This window comes from Schistocerca nitens, chromosome 2, assembly GCF_023898315.1.
Source record: "Schistocerca nitens isolate TAMUIC-IGC-003100 chromosome 2, iqSchNite1.1, whole genome shotgun sequence".
NCBI classification, from domain to species: Eukaryota; Metazoa; Arthropoda; class Insecta; order Orthoptera; family Acrididae; genus Schistocerca; species Schistocerca nitens.
This window is the reverse complement of record NC_064615.1, coordinates 771,049,191-771,068,136: the sequence shown is the minus strand read 5'-3', so window position 1 is coordinate 771,068,136 and position 18,946 is coordinate 771,049,191. Positions and strand designations below refer to the sequence as shown.

The window sequence follows — 18,946 nt, the reverse complement described above, 5'->3', positions numbered from 1 at the left end:
CTCACCATGATATCTGACTCATCCAACCTGAAGCTATCAAGGCGTTTAACAAAATCCACGGAATTACGGATGTGATGAGGGCATTTACCCAAATAAGGACTTAATATTCCCGTCAGGTATTTGGCCAACAAATATGTAGGTGCCCTGATGTTGCTGACAATGGGGCGTAATGGTACCCCCTCTTTGTGAACCTTCGGGAGTCCATATAGTCTAGGCGGTACCAGACTTTGAGGTAACAATTTCTTAGAGTCACCCTCCAGTAAATCTGCGTCCTTGAGAAGCGCCCTCGTCTTGTTCTCCACCTTCTTTGTAGGGTCAACGCTGATCTTCCGGTAGGAATCGTCATTTAGCAGGCTCTGCATCTTATCAGTGTAGTCCTTATGGGAGACAACAACTGTAACATTGCCTTTGTCAGCCGGTAAGACTACAATTTCAGAACGCTCCCTCAGATCACGAATGGCCGCCCTCTCTTTACTGCTGATATTTGACTTCATCGGCTTGGATTTCGTCAACGCACGACAAGTTTCACGACGTATTTCCTCGGCTGATTCTGGCGGAAGTCGAGCTGCAACCTGTTCAACAGCACTAACAATTTCTGCGACCGGAGTGAACTTGGGGGTGGGAGCGAAGTTGAGACCTTTCTGCAAAACCGAGACTGCCTCATCACTCCACACCATGCCACTCAAATTGATGACAGTCTTACACGGAACCTGCAGAGATGGTTTGTCAAGGAGACGTGAGAACTTAGCTGTTTGACGTCCCGTAGCCTTCTTATGGGCGGAATCAGCTGACACCCAGGTGACACATCAATCCAATCCCAGGAACAAGAAGTGAACTTACTAGCCAGTTGCAAATGTAGTTTGAGTAATTCCTGTGAGATAAACTCAAGGCTCCGGCGGGTGAATTGCACTCTCTCACGTACCAATGCGAGGCTGGCTCGTTTCTTGATTCTCTTAGCTGCTGCAGAATCGATGTGATGCATAACCTTAGCAAAATTTGGGACAACATTCTCGGAACGACATCTCTTTAGATAGGCAAGAGTACTTAGCAAACGACATCTACGGTGGCGCAATTTTTCAAATTTCTTCATGCTGCGATACATCTCCTCCCCGTAAAGGTGTATGATGTGATTCTTGAGTTTCTCCCAGCGTATTTGATAATCAAAATATCCACGGGTGTGCTGCCGGTCTATAGTGTCCAACGGGCACAATATTTCGGCGATCATACATGTCGCCATCATCAGGTGAACTGACGGACTGAGCTCCTGTGACGTGTCGGCACGGAGATCCGTACGCTATGGCTGCTCAGAGGGAACTGGGTTCGGTCGCGGCGGCGGCCGATTTAAATACCCTCCGCCCGCGGCGCGCTCCCTCCGCCGTCCGCACCCCGCGCCACGGTCGCGCGGTGGAACAGATTGGGACGGCGTCTGAGATGACGTCGGTGTGATGGCTCTGTCCGCCGTGGTCGTCACAACTATACGTTTGCTCGATTTACTTTTGATTAACCCAATCGCTGGTTCCCAAGCCTTGCTAAGATTATAGCCACATCTCAGACGCCGTCGCAATCTGTTCCACCGCGCGACCGTGGCGCGGGGTGCGGACGGCGGAGGGAGCGCGCCGCGGGCGGAGGGTATTTAAATCGGCCGCCGCCGCGACCGAACCCAGTTCCCTCTGAGCAGCCATAGCGTACGGATCTCCGTGCCGGCACGTTTACAGGAGCTCAGTCCGTCAGATCACCTGATGATGGCGACATGTATGATCGCCGAAATATTGTGCCCGTTGGATACTATAGACCGGCAGCACACCCGTGGATATTTTGATTATCAAATACACCGGGAGAAACTCAAGAATCACATCTATTTATTGTTAGACTTTTCAGCCAATAATATGTTCCTCTCATAACAACTATGTCTACAGCAGCACCAGTTGCTCTTAGTCCTTTTATTCACAATTATTAAATCTCATATTATTAATCTTTTAACTAATTTATTCTATAATAATGCCACTCTTTGCATATTTATTTTGACTTTTATTGTATTTATTACCAGCATTAATTCAATGCACTGTTAAACTAGCATCTGTGCCCGTTTGAAATTTTTAAGAACTCTTCTCTTCATACAATAGCCTAGCATCGTCATTTAGCTAAAAAATCACAGTAGTTCTTGGTATGAAATTCAGAGGAACCAGTAGTTTATTATAAGAGGGATCTTTGTTGGCTGGCCGGAGTGGCCGTGCGGTTCTAGGCGCTACAGTCTGGAGCCGAGCGACCGCTACGGTCGCAGGTTCGAATCCTGCCTCGGGCATGGATGTGTGTGATGTCCTTAGGTTAGTTAGGTTTAATTAGTTCTAAATTCTAGGCGACTGATGACCTCAGAAGTTAAGTCGCATAGTGCTCAGAGACATTTGAACCATTTTGATCTTTGTTGACTATGTCCCTAATAGACTTCAATTTCTGCAAGAACATGTACTGATTAATAAAATGCTGTTCCATTTGCTGAAATACATTTTAAGTTCACAACCGGTTTCGGCCGTCACATACAGGCCATTTTCCAGTGGCTCTCAAGATCTTGCTATTATGAAGCAATGTCAGTCGAAAATGGCCTGGATGGGAAGGCCGAAACTGGTAGTTGACTGGAAAAAGTATATTTCAGCATCTGAAGTCGCCTTTCATTAATTTAAAATATAATCTGGGGTAATCCCATAGTGCTCAGAGCCATTTAATCTGGGGTAACAGTTTTGTTCAAAATGGAGAAAATAATTACATAGATTGCTGTCAGTTGTTCTTCATGTAATTTCCTTTCACCTTTCTTTTTTCCTACCTTCTGCGACAGTTCGAAATCATTTGGGCATCTATTATAAGGCTACCTCGAAGGCTATGATGAAGGCTACTGTGATAAATTTTTCTCTATGACACATGACGGTGGATTTTCTCTGCCTCGTGATGACTGGGTGTTGTGTGATGTCCTTAGGTTAGTTAGGTTTAAGTAGTTCTAAGTTCTAGGGGACTGATGACCATAGATGTTAAGTCCCATAGTGCTCAGAGCCATTTGAACACATGACGGTGAACTGTTTGCCGAAACCGTTCACTCGACAAAGAACTGAATTAAACTTTTAAGCCACTGCTTACAGGATTTTAAGTTGCTTCTTTTCAGAACATATCCGTGTTCATGCCTCAACATATCACCCACTGGCCAAGTATTTCTTTCTACGAATTTCCATAACTACAGCTCTTTCTGAATTTGCCACAGCGTTGCAAGTAAAATATAATTCCATGTGTAATGTGAGCATTCGAAGGATTTCCTGAGAAAAGGGTTGTCGATTTTACTTATGGGTATATTGTTGTTGTAGACTTAATATCTCGATTGTTGTTCGTAATACTACATATTTACATCGAGACGTTCATGACAGTAGTGTATTTTGCTCGGTTGCTATTTTAAGACAACGAAAGGGTTATTAATCAGTGTTACGTGGAATTTGAAGGCTTGTGTGCTAGCGCCAGTGAGATTATTGTTAATCACTGAACGCTGAGAGTTATGTGTACATCTGTGCGGTGTAGATCTTTGGTAACGTATTCCATTATTCCAAACTCCGCGGGAAGTATGTTGTTGTTATTTGTGTTGAGTCTGTGTGGTAAACGTGAATGTTTAAAGAGTGATCACAGAAAATGAAATATACTGGTAGTATGGGGTGTAAGTTATCATATGATAATGAGGCAAAGCTTTAAAAAAGTTTTGATCCGGTGTTAGATAATTTTACACAGTGTTTGACAGGTAGTCTGCATCAGTATGTGCTACACTGTGGAAGTAAGATATCTCGGTTTCAATTATCAGATATGTGCTGTGAAGAAATACCACCATGAGCACTATGAATGCCTGTCTCCTCATTCCACATAAACGAGATGCTCCTGTTTTGAGAACAACATTATTGACTGCCTGGTCGTAACATGGATCAGTATGAGTAAGTTGAAGCACAAGAATTTTATAACTTCACTCACACTTTAGTTTTAAAGAAACTTTATATTTAAAACGTATAAATTTTTTTAATTTACGGTAAAAATTTGTAAGGAATCATTTCCACATTTTTTATCTATTTTCCCCAAATTATTATTGTGTGATATTCTTAATAATATTTTTACTCCAGTAGATGCTATAATGTTGCCTAACAACTCTGCTCCATGAGGTTGGAGTGTTCTGAGTAAATTGTGAGTTATAATGAGTCAGTGATTTGAGTTGTAGTCGTTGCCAGCACAGAAATATTTCAAATACTTGCAATTGCAACAGAGTGGGATACAGAATACCTGTATGAATCATACAGGAACATTTTAATCGAACCATTTAGTGCCTACGCATGGGATGTTTATGAGTTTCATGAAGTAATTCATTTCTTAGCACCCTAATATGTCAGGCCAGATAAAAAAGATCCATTTCCCAGATCAACAGTCATTTAAGAGTTTAGTTAAAAGTTGTACAGATAAATAAAATCCAAAATTTAAAATTCTTTCAGTTTTACATTGGCTTGTCATATTTTTGTGACAAAAAATACACCCGAACCCTTGAGCAAGGTTTTCTTCTGAGCATCAATTTCTTTTTAAAACTATGTAGGCCTGAGTGAGGCCATGTAATAAATAAATTGGTTATAAGTATCTGTTTCACCGTGTCTAGCCTTGTTGCAAGCCTGCCCATATGAACTGTTGGGTCAACGGACGCGTCCGATTCCACCCGTCTGCTTTGACCCATGACGTCACCAATATGAAGCCTATGACATTATTACATAAACGATAACAAACACAAAAATACATATAAAACCAACACACACATCCGTCTCCAAAAATGTAATCAAACTAATGGGACCAACGCAGGAGATTGGGTGTTTTTGTGCGGGGACAAACTAAATATAAACACATACAGACACACACCACTATCCCAAACCACACAAAACAACGACATAAAAACACCACAAAATTCCGCTATGCTTAACAATATCGATAGGAATCTATCACTTCCCTTCACCTACATAGCTCAGCCGCAATTGTCGATACCACAAAATAAAAAGCAACTGGGCAATTCCAGAGTTACGGGTGTTACATGTACACACCTTAAAATCAGGAAAAATAATGTAAGGAAAAATATTTATTGAATTTAATATTGAAAACTTTTAAGGCTTACATTATATTTCATGTTAGAAATGTTGATACTGGAATTGTTTTATTGTTCTCCTGCTTATTAATCAAAAAAGTAGTGTTACGGGTGTTACCAAAAGTAGACCTGGCCCCTGTTATGAGTTAGGGAATTCTCTAATTTCTGCAAACTTGATGAAGCTTGTATTCTTGTAAAACAACTTTTAAGAGGTATTGCCCCAAATTTTATTTTGGAATATAAATTTTTATTTTTTTGGGCATCATAACTCAGTATATATATATTTTTTGCTGCTACGGGTGTTACACTAAATGTTACGGGTGTTACACTAAATGTTACGGGTGTTACATAGATGCATCAGATTTGATTCTTGAAGGAATAAATCTACCTCTTACAGTTGCATAAAAAGAAAAGAAGTAGGCCTATTGTAGTTTATTTGGAATAAAAGTATGTACTTAAGAAAACATATTTGAAGGATAAAGCTATTTATTACACAAAAAATTTTGTTACGATTTTATAGTACAACTAGACCAAGATATCGTCACTTACTTAACATTTACCTCATTTTGTAGGCCTAATAAATTTATGACAAAAATGTTTTCTTATTATTGATAGGTTTAAAAACTTCGTTTAATAACTTTTTCAGCAACATCCAATTCAAAATTGAACTCATAGTACAAACGGTTACCTTGTTGTTTGATTTCTCGTGTTGTTGCCTTAGATAGTACTTGACTGAATTTCACAAAACAAACATCAGTTTCATCTAGTTTAAAAAGTGTTTTACTTTTTCCTACTGACTTCAGAAACATTAATTTCACATCCTCCTCTTCATCAACCTCACTCTGGCAGATTCCCAAGTAATGGTGTTGAATTTTGGATAGTGTTGGCTTCTTTTTGTCACTTGGAATGTCAACCAAGACAAATAACCCAAATTTTAAATCAGAATTTTCAATTTTATTAGTTAGGCTTAACTCACAAGCACTTCCAATATTGTCTTGTGATTCAGATAGTGAAACAGTCTCCTGATCAGAATCATCAGAACTGCACACTTCATAAAAGTTTATGCATCTTTTTGCATGTAATGTTTTAACTTTGGCATCCTCAGTAATAAATACTGACATCCTTGTCATTAATGACTCTTCTGTTTTTGAAACCAGCAAATCAGTTGTGTTATAAGCCCGAAAGTGATGGCAGCCCTGGATTTGAGGAATTGCTTGTAAATTTTTCCACCTTTCATCCAAAATAGGAATGTTATGCCCCACTTTTATCTTATCAACCCATAGTACCTTAATTGTAGAAAAATTCTTCAGGGTGTAGTCATAAAAGTCAATTGCGTTGTTAATAATAACTTTCCTAGATCTAACAGCTGTCCACACACAACTCTTCTGTGCACCTCCTATGCCATCCATGGCTCCTTTACCATGTGAACTGGCAAAAAAATTCCACTCGACTGTCAATCCAAAATTTCAGAGCCAATTATATCGGAAACTATCTTTTTAATAACACCAGATTTTTTACTGGGGCTTTTTGGAAGTACCTTCAACACTTTCTTCACAGCTTTACCAAATGTCTGTTTACACTTATAAGTCCCAATAGGAGAAGATTTATTTGGAACTTTTGATCTTGCGAGTTCTAGTTTTTTCTTTTCTCTGAATGCTCTTATCTCTTAAGATGTTGATTTTTAATAAAAAAAAAAAAAAAAAAAAACTGCAGTCTTCTTAATTTGTCTCATTCTCGTTCTTTCTTCAAGTAAGCTTCTCTATTTTCATTGTTTTCTTTCATCTTTTCTCGGTACTTGTTCAATCTTTCCCTTGCTGGTACTGGTGCCATGGTCTCCGAAGACAGAAATCCTGATAATGTAGGCCTATATATGTATAAACATAACACCGTGCAGAGAGATAAAAGTAAAAGACATTGTTAAACATAGCCTCTTATGAATGACTAGAATTTGGCTCAATGAGCAGTTTACTGGGCCTATATAAAATTTGAAACTGAGGTTAGCAATATTGTTGTTCTTGGAAAAGTTAGAATGGAAAACATAAACTATATGTAATCTGTAGAATTTTGGGCTTAATTAACTTTTTAGAAGAATGTCAGTTGAGTCATGTTAATACCCTAATTAACTTTTATAATGTAGGTGTAGTGCTTAAACAAATGTATGCAATGGAATAAAATTTTTAGTTTTCATGCTTAAAATTGTTTTCAATAATGGCTCTGAGCACTATGGGACTTAACATCTGTAGTCATCAGCCCCCCAGAACTTAGAACTACTTAAACCTAACTAACCTAAGGACATCACACACATCCATGCCTGAGGCAGGATCGAACCTGCGACCGTAGCGGTCATGCGGTTCCAGACTGAAGCGCCTAGAACCGCACGGCCACACCAGCCGGCAAAACTGTTTTCATATGTAATAAACATAGTTAAGAAACTTTATTCATTAATAATAATACCCTTTGGTTATAATTTAAATGTAGGGCCTAGGCCTACTAAAGATTAAGGTGGCATTAAACCTTCCAATTCAAGTTACGGGTGTTACACATGTGTTAAGTAACACCCGAAACAAAAATTAGTAACACCTGTAACAGCTCTAAGAGTGTTAAATAAGATTTCAAAATGCCATGTAATGGTACGATATTGTAAAACATGTGCATAACCTCACTTTTACAGAAAGGTATTTTACAGAACAAATTTACTAGATTACAAATTAAACTTTTGTATCTTTTTTGTTACGGGTGTTACAAGCTGCATATATATTATAAAACTAACAAAATAAAGAAATGCAATTATCTTACCTCAACAAAATGAATTATTATGAGCTATAACAATATTCTTTGCAACAATAGAGCAATCACCCAGAGATAACACAACTAATATTTATCTGGAAATAGCATAAAACATACCTCTCTTTAGTGCCATAGAGTAGTGCACTTTAAACACTTAGTGAAGGTAGAAATTTATTTTTTTCATATTCATGATTATTTTGCAATGAACAAATGTACTTTTAACTTGGAATTTTTAGGGTTATATTTGTAATATTGTCATTTTAATTTTTTTTTTTTTTGTCAGAAAGTCTCTTTAACATGGAATGACCCAACTACTCCAAAAATTATAATCACAATGCAACTGTCGATACCACAAAACAAGCACCTAAAACAACCAAAATTGGAATCGGGCACTTCCCTTGACCTATATAGGTCAACAGCAACTCACGATACCAAAACACTCACACACACAGCTACAATGACAAATTGCAATCAGTCACTTCCCATGACCTATGCAGCTCAAATACAACTGACGATACTAAAAAAATTGAAGTCGAGTACTTACTTCTAAGATACATAAATCAACCACAAGTGCTGATAACAAAACATCAATCACCAACACATGCAGTAAATAACACCGACCAAAAAACACATAAGAACCCCACTGAACATCATAACATGCGAACAATAGACCAAAAAATCGACTACTTGCCATAAAAAAGTTCTGACATTACACACTAACCCCCAACTCACAAATATTCAGCTTGCATACGCCGCATTTCACTATCTTCGTCACAAGCCCAAAATGTTGCAGAAACTTAATGACAGACAACATGTCGTCCCCCATTTCAGCCTGCAGACGTGCACTATTAAACTTAGAAGTCATATTCGTACCTAACAAAAGAAGCCACAAATTGTATAAAATGACTTACCGCGCGACAGTCAGCTAACCGATAACATCAAATGACACCACAATAACATAAATACAACGGAAACTTAATTCTTAACTCACTGAAACTAATTTCCATTCTTCTATAACAGTCACGACCCATAAATGCACACTCCAAACAACGACACCCAAATTAACCCAATACACCTCCAGAGGACACCACCAACCGCAACAAGACAACATGTACAAACACAACACACTCATGAACTAAACTCCGCACGTCATGATGTCATACAACACCCTTATGTCACGTGTCAAAGCTGATGGGTGGGATGAGACGCCTCCGTTGACCCCAGTTTTGTTTCAAAATCTTTTTTCTTGTCGGATCAGGTGAAATGTATATGTTTTGAGGAAAGACATTAATTTTTCCACTTGTGCGAAGTCTTTATATTCCACATCACCTGGGTAGCTTTGTATCTTAAGCACCATGTACACACTCAGGCGTGTCTGAGCAGACCATGTTTGCATCATGTCTGCACATTTAGTCTGCAGTATTCAATTCACATTTACTCCTTCCATCCACAATACAGCTTCGCACGGTCCTGATTAGTATTTTGAAAGTACAGAGTATTTACTGGCCCTGGTGAAATTAAGTAAATTTTCTTATAAGGTAATTATTGTGTGTAGTGCTTTTACTTCAGAAGCTATGAAAATAAGTATACCAGTGTGTAGAAAATGAACAAGAGTTGTTCTAAAACATTTTACACTGTCACATATTAATCTTTTAAAGAAGCTAAATATCGAAAAAGAGGACTGGTTTAACTACCTAGCACAAAGGAACATTATTTGTGTTATTACAAAATGTTACACAATATAAGGAGACATGACACTCTAATGAGAAAATCAATAAATGCTTATGAAAGACTTCTAGTAACATTGAGGTACTTGGCAATTACCAGAATCTTAAAACTTAGGTATTTGGTAACTGTCAGAAGCTATGCTTATCTGAAATTTTCTCCTGTGATGTCACCTTTATTGTTGTGCTACATCATTCTGGAAACACATAATGCCATATATGAAGTACTAGAGCACTTTACCTGGTCTGCACATCTGCTCTGCACCAATTCAAGCACTGTCAGGCCAAACACAGACAGTCATGCAGAGAAGTTTTTCAGTTGACAGTTCAGTCACACATAACGATTTGTCTATGGAAACACTGTATAGGCCTAGATAAGTCTGTTTGAATATCTGAGTGTGTAAGGACACTTTAAATGTCTTTTAATTGTAACTGCTTTGTGTGTTGTTGACTGTGATGAATGCTCATATATCGTGCAGTGTCATGTTTGTGTTATTGTTGACAATGATTACGATGAGAAAAGGGAGAGTATACAGCCCAGAGGTGGCACATAGCTTATTTCTTTAGAATGACACTAAGGGATCCACTAATTTTAACATGCCTATCTGATGCACAGATGCTCAATACTGTGACGTACATTCCCTCCATGAGGCACTTCAAGAGGTTTAGAATTTAACCCAGGTATTGGACTGGCATAAAGTTTGTTAGTCAGGAATTTACTTCTTACCCCCTTGTTGACCATCTAATGGCAATTTAAGTTTTGTACCATCAGGATTTCAATCATCAGACCCTAACGAAGAAACCCTTGATTGCTACATCAAAAAAGTTCAATGATGCTTACAGCATTCAACGCCCCACATATTGTCTACCGTGCAACCACAGTAGTTGCTGCTAATAGCAACAGGTGGTGGTGGTGGTGGTGGTGGTGGTGGTGGTTAGTGTTTAACGTCCCGTCAACAATGAGGTCATTAGAGACGGAGCGCAAGCTCGGGTTAGGGAAGGATTGGGAAGGTAATCGGCCGTGCCCTTTCAAAGGAACCATCCTGGCATTTGCCTGAAACGATTTAGGGAAAGCACGGAAAACCTAAATCAGGATGGCCGGAGACGGGATTGAACCGTCGTCCTCCCGAATGCGAGTCCAGTGTGCTAACCACTGCGCCACCTCGCTCGGTCAATAGCAACAGGGGGCGGGACTGGAGGCATCCAGTGGTGAGCACAGCATGAGGCTGTGTATTGTAGTTGAACCTTCTTAGTAGATGAGTAACTCACTACAGTGCTAGTGGTGTCGGTACAAAGCAGTCCAATGACAACGATAAACATAGTTAACATTGCATTATATCTACAACACTTGCCAAAGTTGACATTTCGTCCAGAAAGGAACCCAACAATTGTCGCAGAGTGAGAAAGAAGTGCCAGATGAAATATTAGCATTTCCGCAGAATGAGTCAGTTGAGTGTGTGGTGTCGTGTGCGCCTGACTATGTGAATAATGTACATGAGGAATACATTGATGACAACACCTGCATAAAAAGTGAGAGGATACAGAAGCAGGTGTCAGGCCATGTAGTTAATCATCCTTACTGGACAGGGAGCCACAAATCCCATCTCCAGTGAAAGGTTGTAAAGGAGTGGGTGCTAAACGTAATTATGTACATGAAGATCATCCACAGCATAGTAAAAAAAATCAGTTATGAACAGATTTTGAATAAGTCCGCAGCAATATAATCATGTAGTGCATGAGAAAAACTACAGATATTCAAAGGAGGACAAGGCACACTTGTTACAAAAACTGGTGGTTGGGTATTTCAAGGCTGCTAGATACAATTTACAGGATGTTTATGAGAGTGACCAATTAATTACATTGTCCACATCAAATTGAGTGCAACATTGATTACAGAGATTTCAAGGGAAGCAGTGGATAGTTGCATAACTTCCAACAGTGTTACGGAATTGGAAGACGTAAGATAGCAAAATTTCAAACAAAGTGTCAACTTGATGATGCACAGCAAACTGTGGAACTAGTCTGAAAATTTGTAGATGAGGTAAACAAACTCATCCTGTCATTCAGCAAGGAATTTGTTTTTAACTCGGACCAATTGGGATTTGAAGAGGAAATACGTATCAGTGGAACCCTGTAAATTAGAGGTACCAAGAGTTGTATCAAGATCAATCAACATCAGTGCCTTAATGCATTGGTAAATCTGGATGGTAAATTGACTAGAAAGTTATTTATTGTGCTGTGAGAAGTTGGAAGTGTTCCACCAATTACGATTCTTTCTCATGCTCATGATTGTGCAAGGGCAGTAGGTAATATTTACTTTACAGCTAGCAAGAGTGGGTAAATGGGTATAGGAGAAATAGAACTAAGTACGAACATTGCTTTTCCCCAATAATTGGTCAAAATGACTTGAATTTGCTTGATTCCTGGTCTGTGTATAAAAATCATACTCCTTTAGAGCAAACTATCCCCACTGAAAAGTGTGTGATGTTGCATTTATACAACCTGGAAACACTGGACAAATTCAGCCTCTGTATGTTTTCTCCAGGCGTATAAAACATATTATCACACTATCTGCAGCTATGTCTTAAAGGATAGCCAGTTTCGTGATAATCTCCATAACAGAATGTTTTGCATTTGATTGCATTCCATTACTACATTTCATCAGTTCTCATCACCCCGTTACACCAGTATGATTCTATATGCATTCTTTAAGAGTGGATACCTAGCTGAATGTGCTCAATGGTTTGTAATTCCCAAGGAGTTCGCCTTCAGTCTTGATGCTGCAAACATTTGTGATGACTGTGGTGCGCCATTTTTCATTTTGTGCTCCTGGTGCAAGTTAACAGTTGTTTTGAACATTTCTTGAATGTTGACAATGTCCATTTTGTGAAGTATAATACATACATCTCATAGAAGCTTGATCTCTGCACTTTCTGAACACTCATTTTCTGTCACGCTCCTGATGCACATGATAAGTCACTAGCAGCTAATAATTTTCTTGTCATAATTGTTAACACAAAATTTTTAAATGAGCCTTACTAAAGACTGAACTTGTGGGCTCACTCTCAAACGGTTCCTTGTAAGTTAAATGCCACCACTGTACAAGGCTGAGTTCGTGAAATCAGCTGTAGGGATTGGATGTCAGATTAGAACATCACATGTGTTTGGAAGCCACAAATAGAACTACAAAATAATGATTTTTTTTAATTTACTTTCCATCTTTTTCCTTTAATGTGTTCTGTTACACCACCATTGAAGCATAATAAAGTCTGGTTATTACATTTCGATTCATGTAATAATTTTAACAAGTTTGGCTTTTTTTGTTATGTAACAAAGGTACAGTACTTTCTGAATGAAAGGACAGGATAACGACATGTGATGTACTTCAATTAAAATTACTTTGTGATTGACAGAGTGCAGTGGTGAGGAAAGGGTGGCGGGGACAGTTTGAGAATGGGGTGGGATAGTGTAGCCAGCGTGCAGTCATCCATGTCCCATGGTACACTGCATGTATTTACAAATTAGGCAACACATCAAGCACATGGCACTCAAGAATGAACTGCGAATGGATGTTGGCTTGCCCCTATTAATCGACTTGCTGAAATGTCAGTCACAAAGTAATTTTAACCAGACCATAGTATAGTACACTTAATGTGTTTGAGCATTGCTAATAACCTACTTTTAACATCATTTTCATTTCCACCTTTCCAGAAAATTCAATGGCTACCACAAAATGGATAGTGTTAAGAAGAGGATTCCTGATTACACTGATATAGCTTACCGGGAAGCTGTAGCCAGGTTAAGATATCTGCTTGCAGAATCTTATTCATCACGTGGAACGCCTACAAAATTATCACATGTATGTATTGTTAAAAAAATAATGTAGAAAATGAGGTATTAGCCTGCAATATCATGACATACACTCCCACATTTAATAAACAGATACATGTAGAACATGAATATTGTTGCCACGTTTGTTTCTACATACCATATGCAGAGACAATGACAACTTGAGGGAAGATGAATGCCACACAACTTTAAGAATTCTTTTAAATTTCTGGCTTTCAGAAGCTTTAAAAGACCCTTTCATCAAGAGAAATGAAGTTCTGAGGGGAAGATATCCAGGTTCTAGAATGAGAGCGAATTCACTCCAAATCTTGTGTCATAAACACACAGAGCATGTGAGTGAGACTTCGACAGAACATCAGTAGACTTATAGCTGAGATTCATAACCGAATATACAAATCTTAGGTGCTTGTTAGCAGGTTGCTTTTTCCATGTTTGTGTGTATTTCATTGCTTGTGTCATTGAAATACGTCATACTGCTAGGATGACGGGAATGTGTTACGAGGTCCCCCATACAGGAGACATCACTATGATAAGGAGGCACAGTTGGATCCGTTTTAGAAAGAAAAGATAAATTTAAGATTTTGGGTGAGTAGCATAATGTAGTTGGCAGTGGTGTGAGATAATTAGTGAAGAAGCCAATCTCATTTCAATACAAGACTTCAGTGCATATACATTACAGCATATTTGCATCTTTCATTTGCTTATGACAACAAATCTTGGATTTAGTGACAAAATGATATGAATTACTTGCATGCTGTGGATAGCTGTTCATTAATTTTCTGCTTTTTCCTCTTAGTCGTTTGTACTATTGATATACACAGCACTTTACGATCAACTGAACTTACCTGTGCTGGATGTTGGCTTCACCCCTTGACATAATGATATTGTGGCATATTCATAGATATGCAGAAAGGAAGAGAAAAGAACAGACACTATTAGTTTTATATCTATATTTTTTAAATGTAGATTTTGGTGACTGATTGATCGACTGATCTTTATTGTAGACCATTGTCTGTGTTAATCTGGAAGACAGCAATTTGCTTGTGAGTTGACAAAGCCAACAAATGTGAATTTGAAATCTTAGTTGTGGTGAAATACTGATTTGTAGCATTGGCCAAATGCAAGTTTAGGTAGTATGGTGACAGTGTACTTGTGAGTTGGAGAAGTGGTATCAAAGGCTTTATTTAATGTGAATTTTGCACAATGTATGTTGAAATATTATTAATAATTTTGTCTCAAGAAGATAGCCTAGGTTGTGGTGCGAGATTAATCTGTGGCCTAATCAGAGGTCTTGGTGGGGTTGGAAAGTGATAGTTTGGTTGAGAGTTGCCGAACCCACCAGAACTGAATACGCAATCTTGGTTGTTGTGACTGACTGATATATTGTAGGCAGAGGTGTGTGTGAGTATAAGTTGGTAGTTACATTTTCCATTATTTTCTGTTTACTTGTGTCCAGAAACCTGCGGAGAGAGAGAGGAGGGGGGGGGGGGGGGGGGAGTAATGCCAAGATTTGACAAAAGTAGAAAACGGAGTGTTGTAGCCTATCCCTCCTGTTATTTAATCTGAACATAGATCAAGTAGTAAATACTTGATCTATGTTCAGTAAATACTTGATCTATGTTCAGATTACTCACTCCGTTTTCTACTTTTGTCAAATTTTAAAAGGGCTTTAAAGTTTATGGTGTGTGTGGGGAGGGGGAAGCTTTTGCAGGGAATATATAATGTAGGCTTTCTCAGTGAATTTCATTGATGAAATCATCTCGAGTTATCAACTGTATCATATCATCATGTTGTCGCAGCTTTACAATGAGTTTCCTAACCGTCTTCAGGCAAGGTATCATGCTGATGTTTGATTTGGTCCTTTGTAGTTGCTGAACCACAGACTTCTCTGTGGGGAACTCATCGTGTGGGGCAGTGGGTGACATCAGAATGGCTGTTGTGGTTGCTGTCGAGGGGGCGATGAGTCACGGCATCTTGGTGGTGCCTGTCTGTTCTGTTCATTGTCTCCACCACTTTCACATGAGAGCATTCCTCATGTATTTTTTATAACGCCACAATCCCTGTGGAGCTCTGTTGGAAACCATTGTCCTAGTCGACAAGATCATCATGTACTCTTTTTTTCCACTGTCCCTGTGAAGACTGAATTCCAGAACACATTGGCAAGACACAGTATGTCTATCTGTTCAGAAAGAATTATGAGGCCCTCGTTGATGCAGTGTTCTGCCAGAGCAGACTTGTTGATTTGGTCAAGGCGCATGCTCCTCACATATTCTGTACTGACAGCAGTTTGAGATGCATCACTGTGTCTGATGTACTGCATGCCACACTTGCAACTGATGCCCATAGCCATAGTTGGTCTTCAACAAAACCAAGCATATTCTTGATTTAAACCAATGAGCAGAAAGTGTTTTTTTTTCTTTTTTTTGCTCCTCTATCATCCCGGAAATTTTGGCTGTGGGCCGCCCTATGTAAGGAAGAAACAGCAGCTGCTTAGTTTCTTCGTGATTGTGTTGTTGGAGAGTGTGGCTTATTTGTGTCTCTGAGTAGCTGTTCTTGTGAAAGGTTTCACACGGATGCTGTAACTCTGAAGGCAGACTGTCCTTGTTGCACATGGGCCATGCTCTGTGTACTGTGGTGGTGAGCAGATATTTTCTTTTTGTTGGATAGTGGCAGCTGTTGGTGTTCAGGTACAGGCCCATGTGCGTCTTCTTCCTGTAAACGGAATGTCCCTTTCGGCCATCAGAATTCTTCTTTAGCAAAATGTATAGGAATGGTAGGCATCTGTTTCCTTCCACTCCCATGGTGAACCTGACATTGTCGTGTATGCTATTAAACTGGCACAGTAATTCTAGTAGGTTTCCTTTACCATGCAGCCAAACCACGAGTGAGTCGTGCTCGAGCCAAACCACAAATGAGTCGTGCACATATGTGTAGAATGACTTGGGTTTCAGAAGAGTGGTTTTGAGAGCTGTTTCCTCAAAGTATTCAATGTATGTGTTAGCTATGCCTGGCACAAGAGGGGATCCTATAGTGACTCTCCCTATGTGGTCATAGAACTTTTTACTGCATTGGAAGTAGGTGGTGGTGAGTGTGTGTCCAAACAGTTTCATCATGTCCCTGTCAAAGCGACACTCTAGTAACGCCATGGAGTCCTTTAGTATTACCCATGTGAAGAGACGTGTGATGTCAAAGCTGAATAGAAGATCACTCTTATTCAGACATATCTCTTGATGCACTTTCATAAACTCAGTAAAGCTCTTGATGTTGTGTGCACACTGATTATGAGGGGTTTTACTAGCTGTACCAGGTGTTCAGCTATGCCATATATTGCCGAATTTATAGTGTTCACTATTGGACATAGAGGAACTCCCTCTTTGTGTATTTTTGGGACGCCATAAAACCTTGGTGGTACCAATGCTCTGAATACAGCAGTCTGACCATATCGTTATTCAGTCCTTAGTTGTTTGAGGAGTGAGATGGTCTTTTTTGTCACACCTAGCCCAGGATCCTTCTTCACCTGCTTGTATGCCAGATCCTGCAGTAGTATCACAATAGTCTGTCAGTAGTCATCTGAACATAACAGCATCATTGCATTGTCTTGGTCAGCTGCTAGGACAACTGCCTCGGTTTCTGACTAACCAGCAAACAGAGTATCAATTGCAAGCATACCCTTTTTTCCTTTTTGTTTTGGAAAGAACAACTCAAGAAAGACTCAGATTTTTTATCAAAATCATTAATGGTGACACATTCCTAGAGCATCTGGGCAACAATAAAACCAGTGGAAGACTTCATTATCATCTTGACCAAGAAAAGCTCATCAAGTGAAGTCAAATGTCAAGACGATGCTCTTTTTCTTTACCAGGGTGGTAGGAGCGGAAGGTAGTGCATTCAGCGTTCGTTCCACCAGATCAAACCATTAATCAAGCTTTGTGTTTGGAGCTTCTGAAAAGATTATGTCGAATGGCGGACAGGGAACACCATGACAATGCACCTACTCATATGCCATCTCAATGCACCAGTATTTTGTCAGAAATAGCATTAATTCCATGCTCTTACACACCATGCTTAGCTCCGTGCAGTTTCTTCTTGTTGCTCTGTGTGATGAGAAACACAAAAGAAAACATATTCTGCTGTGTGGTAGCAGTTAAGGAGGAGGGTGGGAAAGAGGAGCTGTCAACCATGTGTGTAGATGAGTATCAGAAATGTTTTCATGAATGAAGTCACCAAACAGACAACTACGTCAAGTACAGTGTAAAGAATTTTAAAAGGGATGATGTTTTTCCCCCTTATTTTGGGTATTGGCTATTCTGTCACAGTTGTAAATGGAATGTATCTAAATCATCTATGATATGTTGAAGGGCCATCTGCGCCCCAGTCTGGAAGATGCTCTTAGCTTGGTCACCTTACAGTTTTGTTGAAATTTGTACAGAACATACCAAAGTAACTTTCATTAACTTTTGCCAAGTTCCAGCTCCATCTGTAACTTGGTGTAGATTCTATCTACACTGAAGCACCAAAGAAACTTGTACAGGCATGCATACTCAATTACGGAAATATGTAAACATGCAGAATACAACACTGTGGTCAGCATTGCCTATATAAACAAGTATCTGGCGCAGTAGTTACAGCAGTTTCTGCTGCTACAGTGGCAGTTTATCAAGATTTAAATGAGTTTGAAAGTGGTGTTATAGTTGGCACACAAGCAATAGAAGACAGCATCTCTGAGCTAGAATGAAATGGGGATATTCCCAAACAACCGTTTCATGAGTATACTGTGAATATCAGGAATCTGGTAAAACATCAAATCTCTGACATCACTGTGGCTGGATAAAGATCCTGCAAGAATGGGACCAACGATGTCTGAAGAGAATCATTCATCATGACAGAAGTGCAACCCTTCAGCAGATTGCTGTAGATTTCAATGCTGGGCCATCAACAAGTGTCAGTATATGAACCATTCAATGAAACATCATGATATGGGCTTTTGGAGCCGAAGGCCCACCCGTGTACCCTTGATAACTGCACAACACAAAGCTTTACATCTCGCCTTGACCCGTCAACACTGACATTGGACTGTTGATGACAGGAAACATGTTGCCTGGTTGGATGAGTCTTGTTTCAGATTGTATCGAGTGCATGGACGTGAACGGGTATTGGAGACATCCTCATGAGTCCATGTACCCTGCATGTCAGCAGGAGACTGTTCAAGCTGATGGAGGCTCTGTAATGATGTGGGGCGTGCGCAGTTGATGTGATATGGGACCACTGATACGTCTAGATACAACTCTGACAGGTGACACGTAAATAAGCATCTTGTCTGATCACCTACATCCATTCATGTCCATTGTGCATTCCGACAGACTTGGGAAATTTCAGCAGGACAATACGATACCCCACACATCCAGAATTGCCACAGAGTGGATCTAGGAACACTCTTCCGAGTTTAAACACT

The 18,946-nt window shown here is 39.4% G+C and overlaps 1 protein-coding gene across 11 annotated transcripts in view; it reads left to right on the top strand.

Annotated features, from left to right (window-relative positions):
* Positions 1–3,547: 3,547 nt before the first annotated feature.
* LOC126237017 (serologically defined colon cancer antigen 8 homolog) overlaps positions 3,548–18,946 on the top strand; it is a 214,136-nt gene continuing 198,737 nt past the window's right edge. For 9 of the 11 annotated variants that reach the window (XR_007545021.1, XR_007545020.1, XM_049946749.1 and 6 more), the window contains exons 1-2: positions 3,562–3,956; positions 13,357–13,504. Coding sequence is in view for 9 of the 11 variants with exons in the window: in XM_049946749.1 (XP_049802706.1) it covers positions 3,943–3,956; positions 13,357–13,504 (162 nt within the window). In the remaining 2 variants the exon portion in view is untranslated. Of the gene's footprint in view, positions 3,957–13,356; positions 13,505–18,946 lie in introns of all 11 variants that reach the window. The other 2 variants (XM_049946747.1, XM_049946748.1) reach the window with 2 other exon arrangements.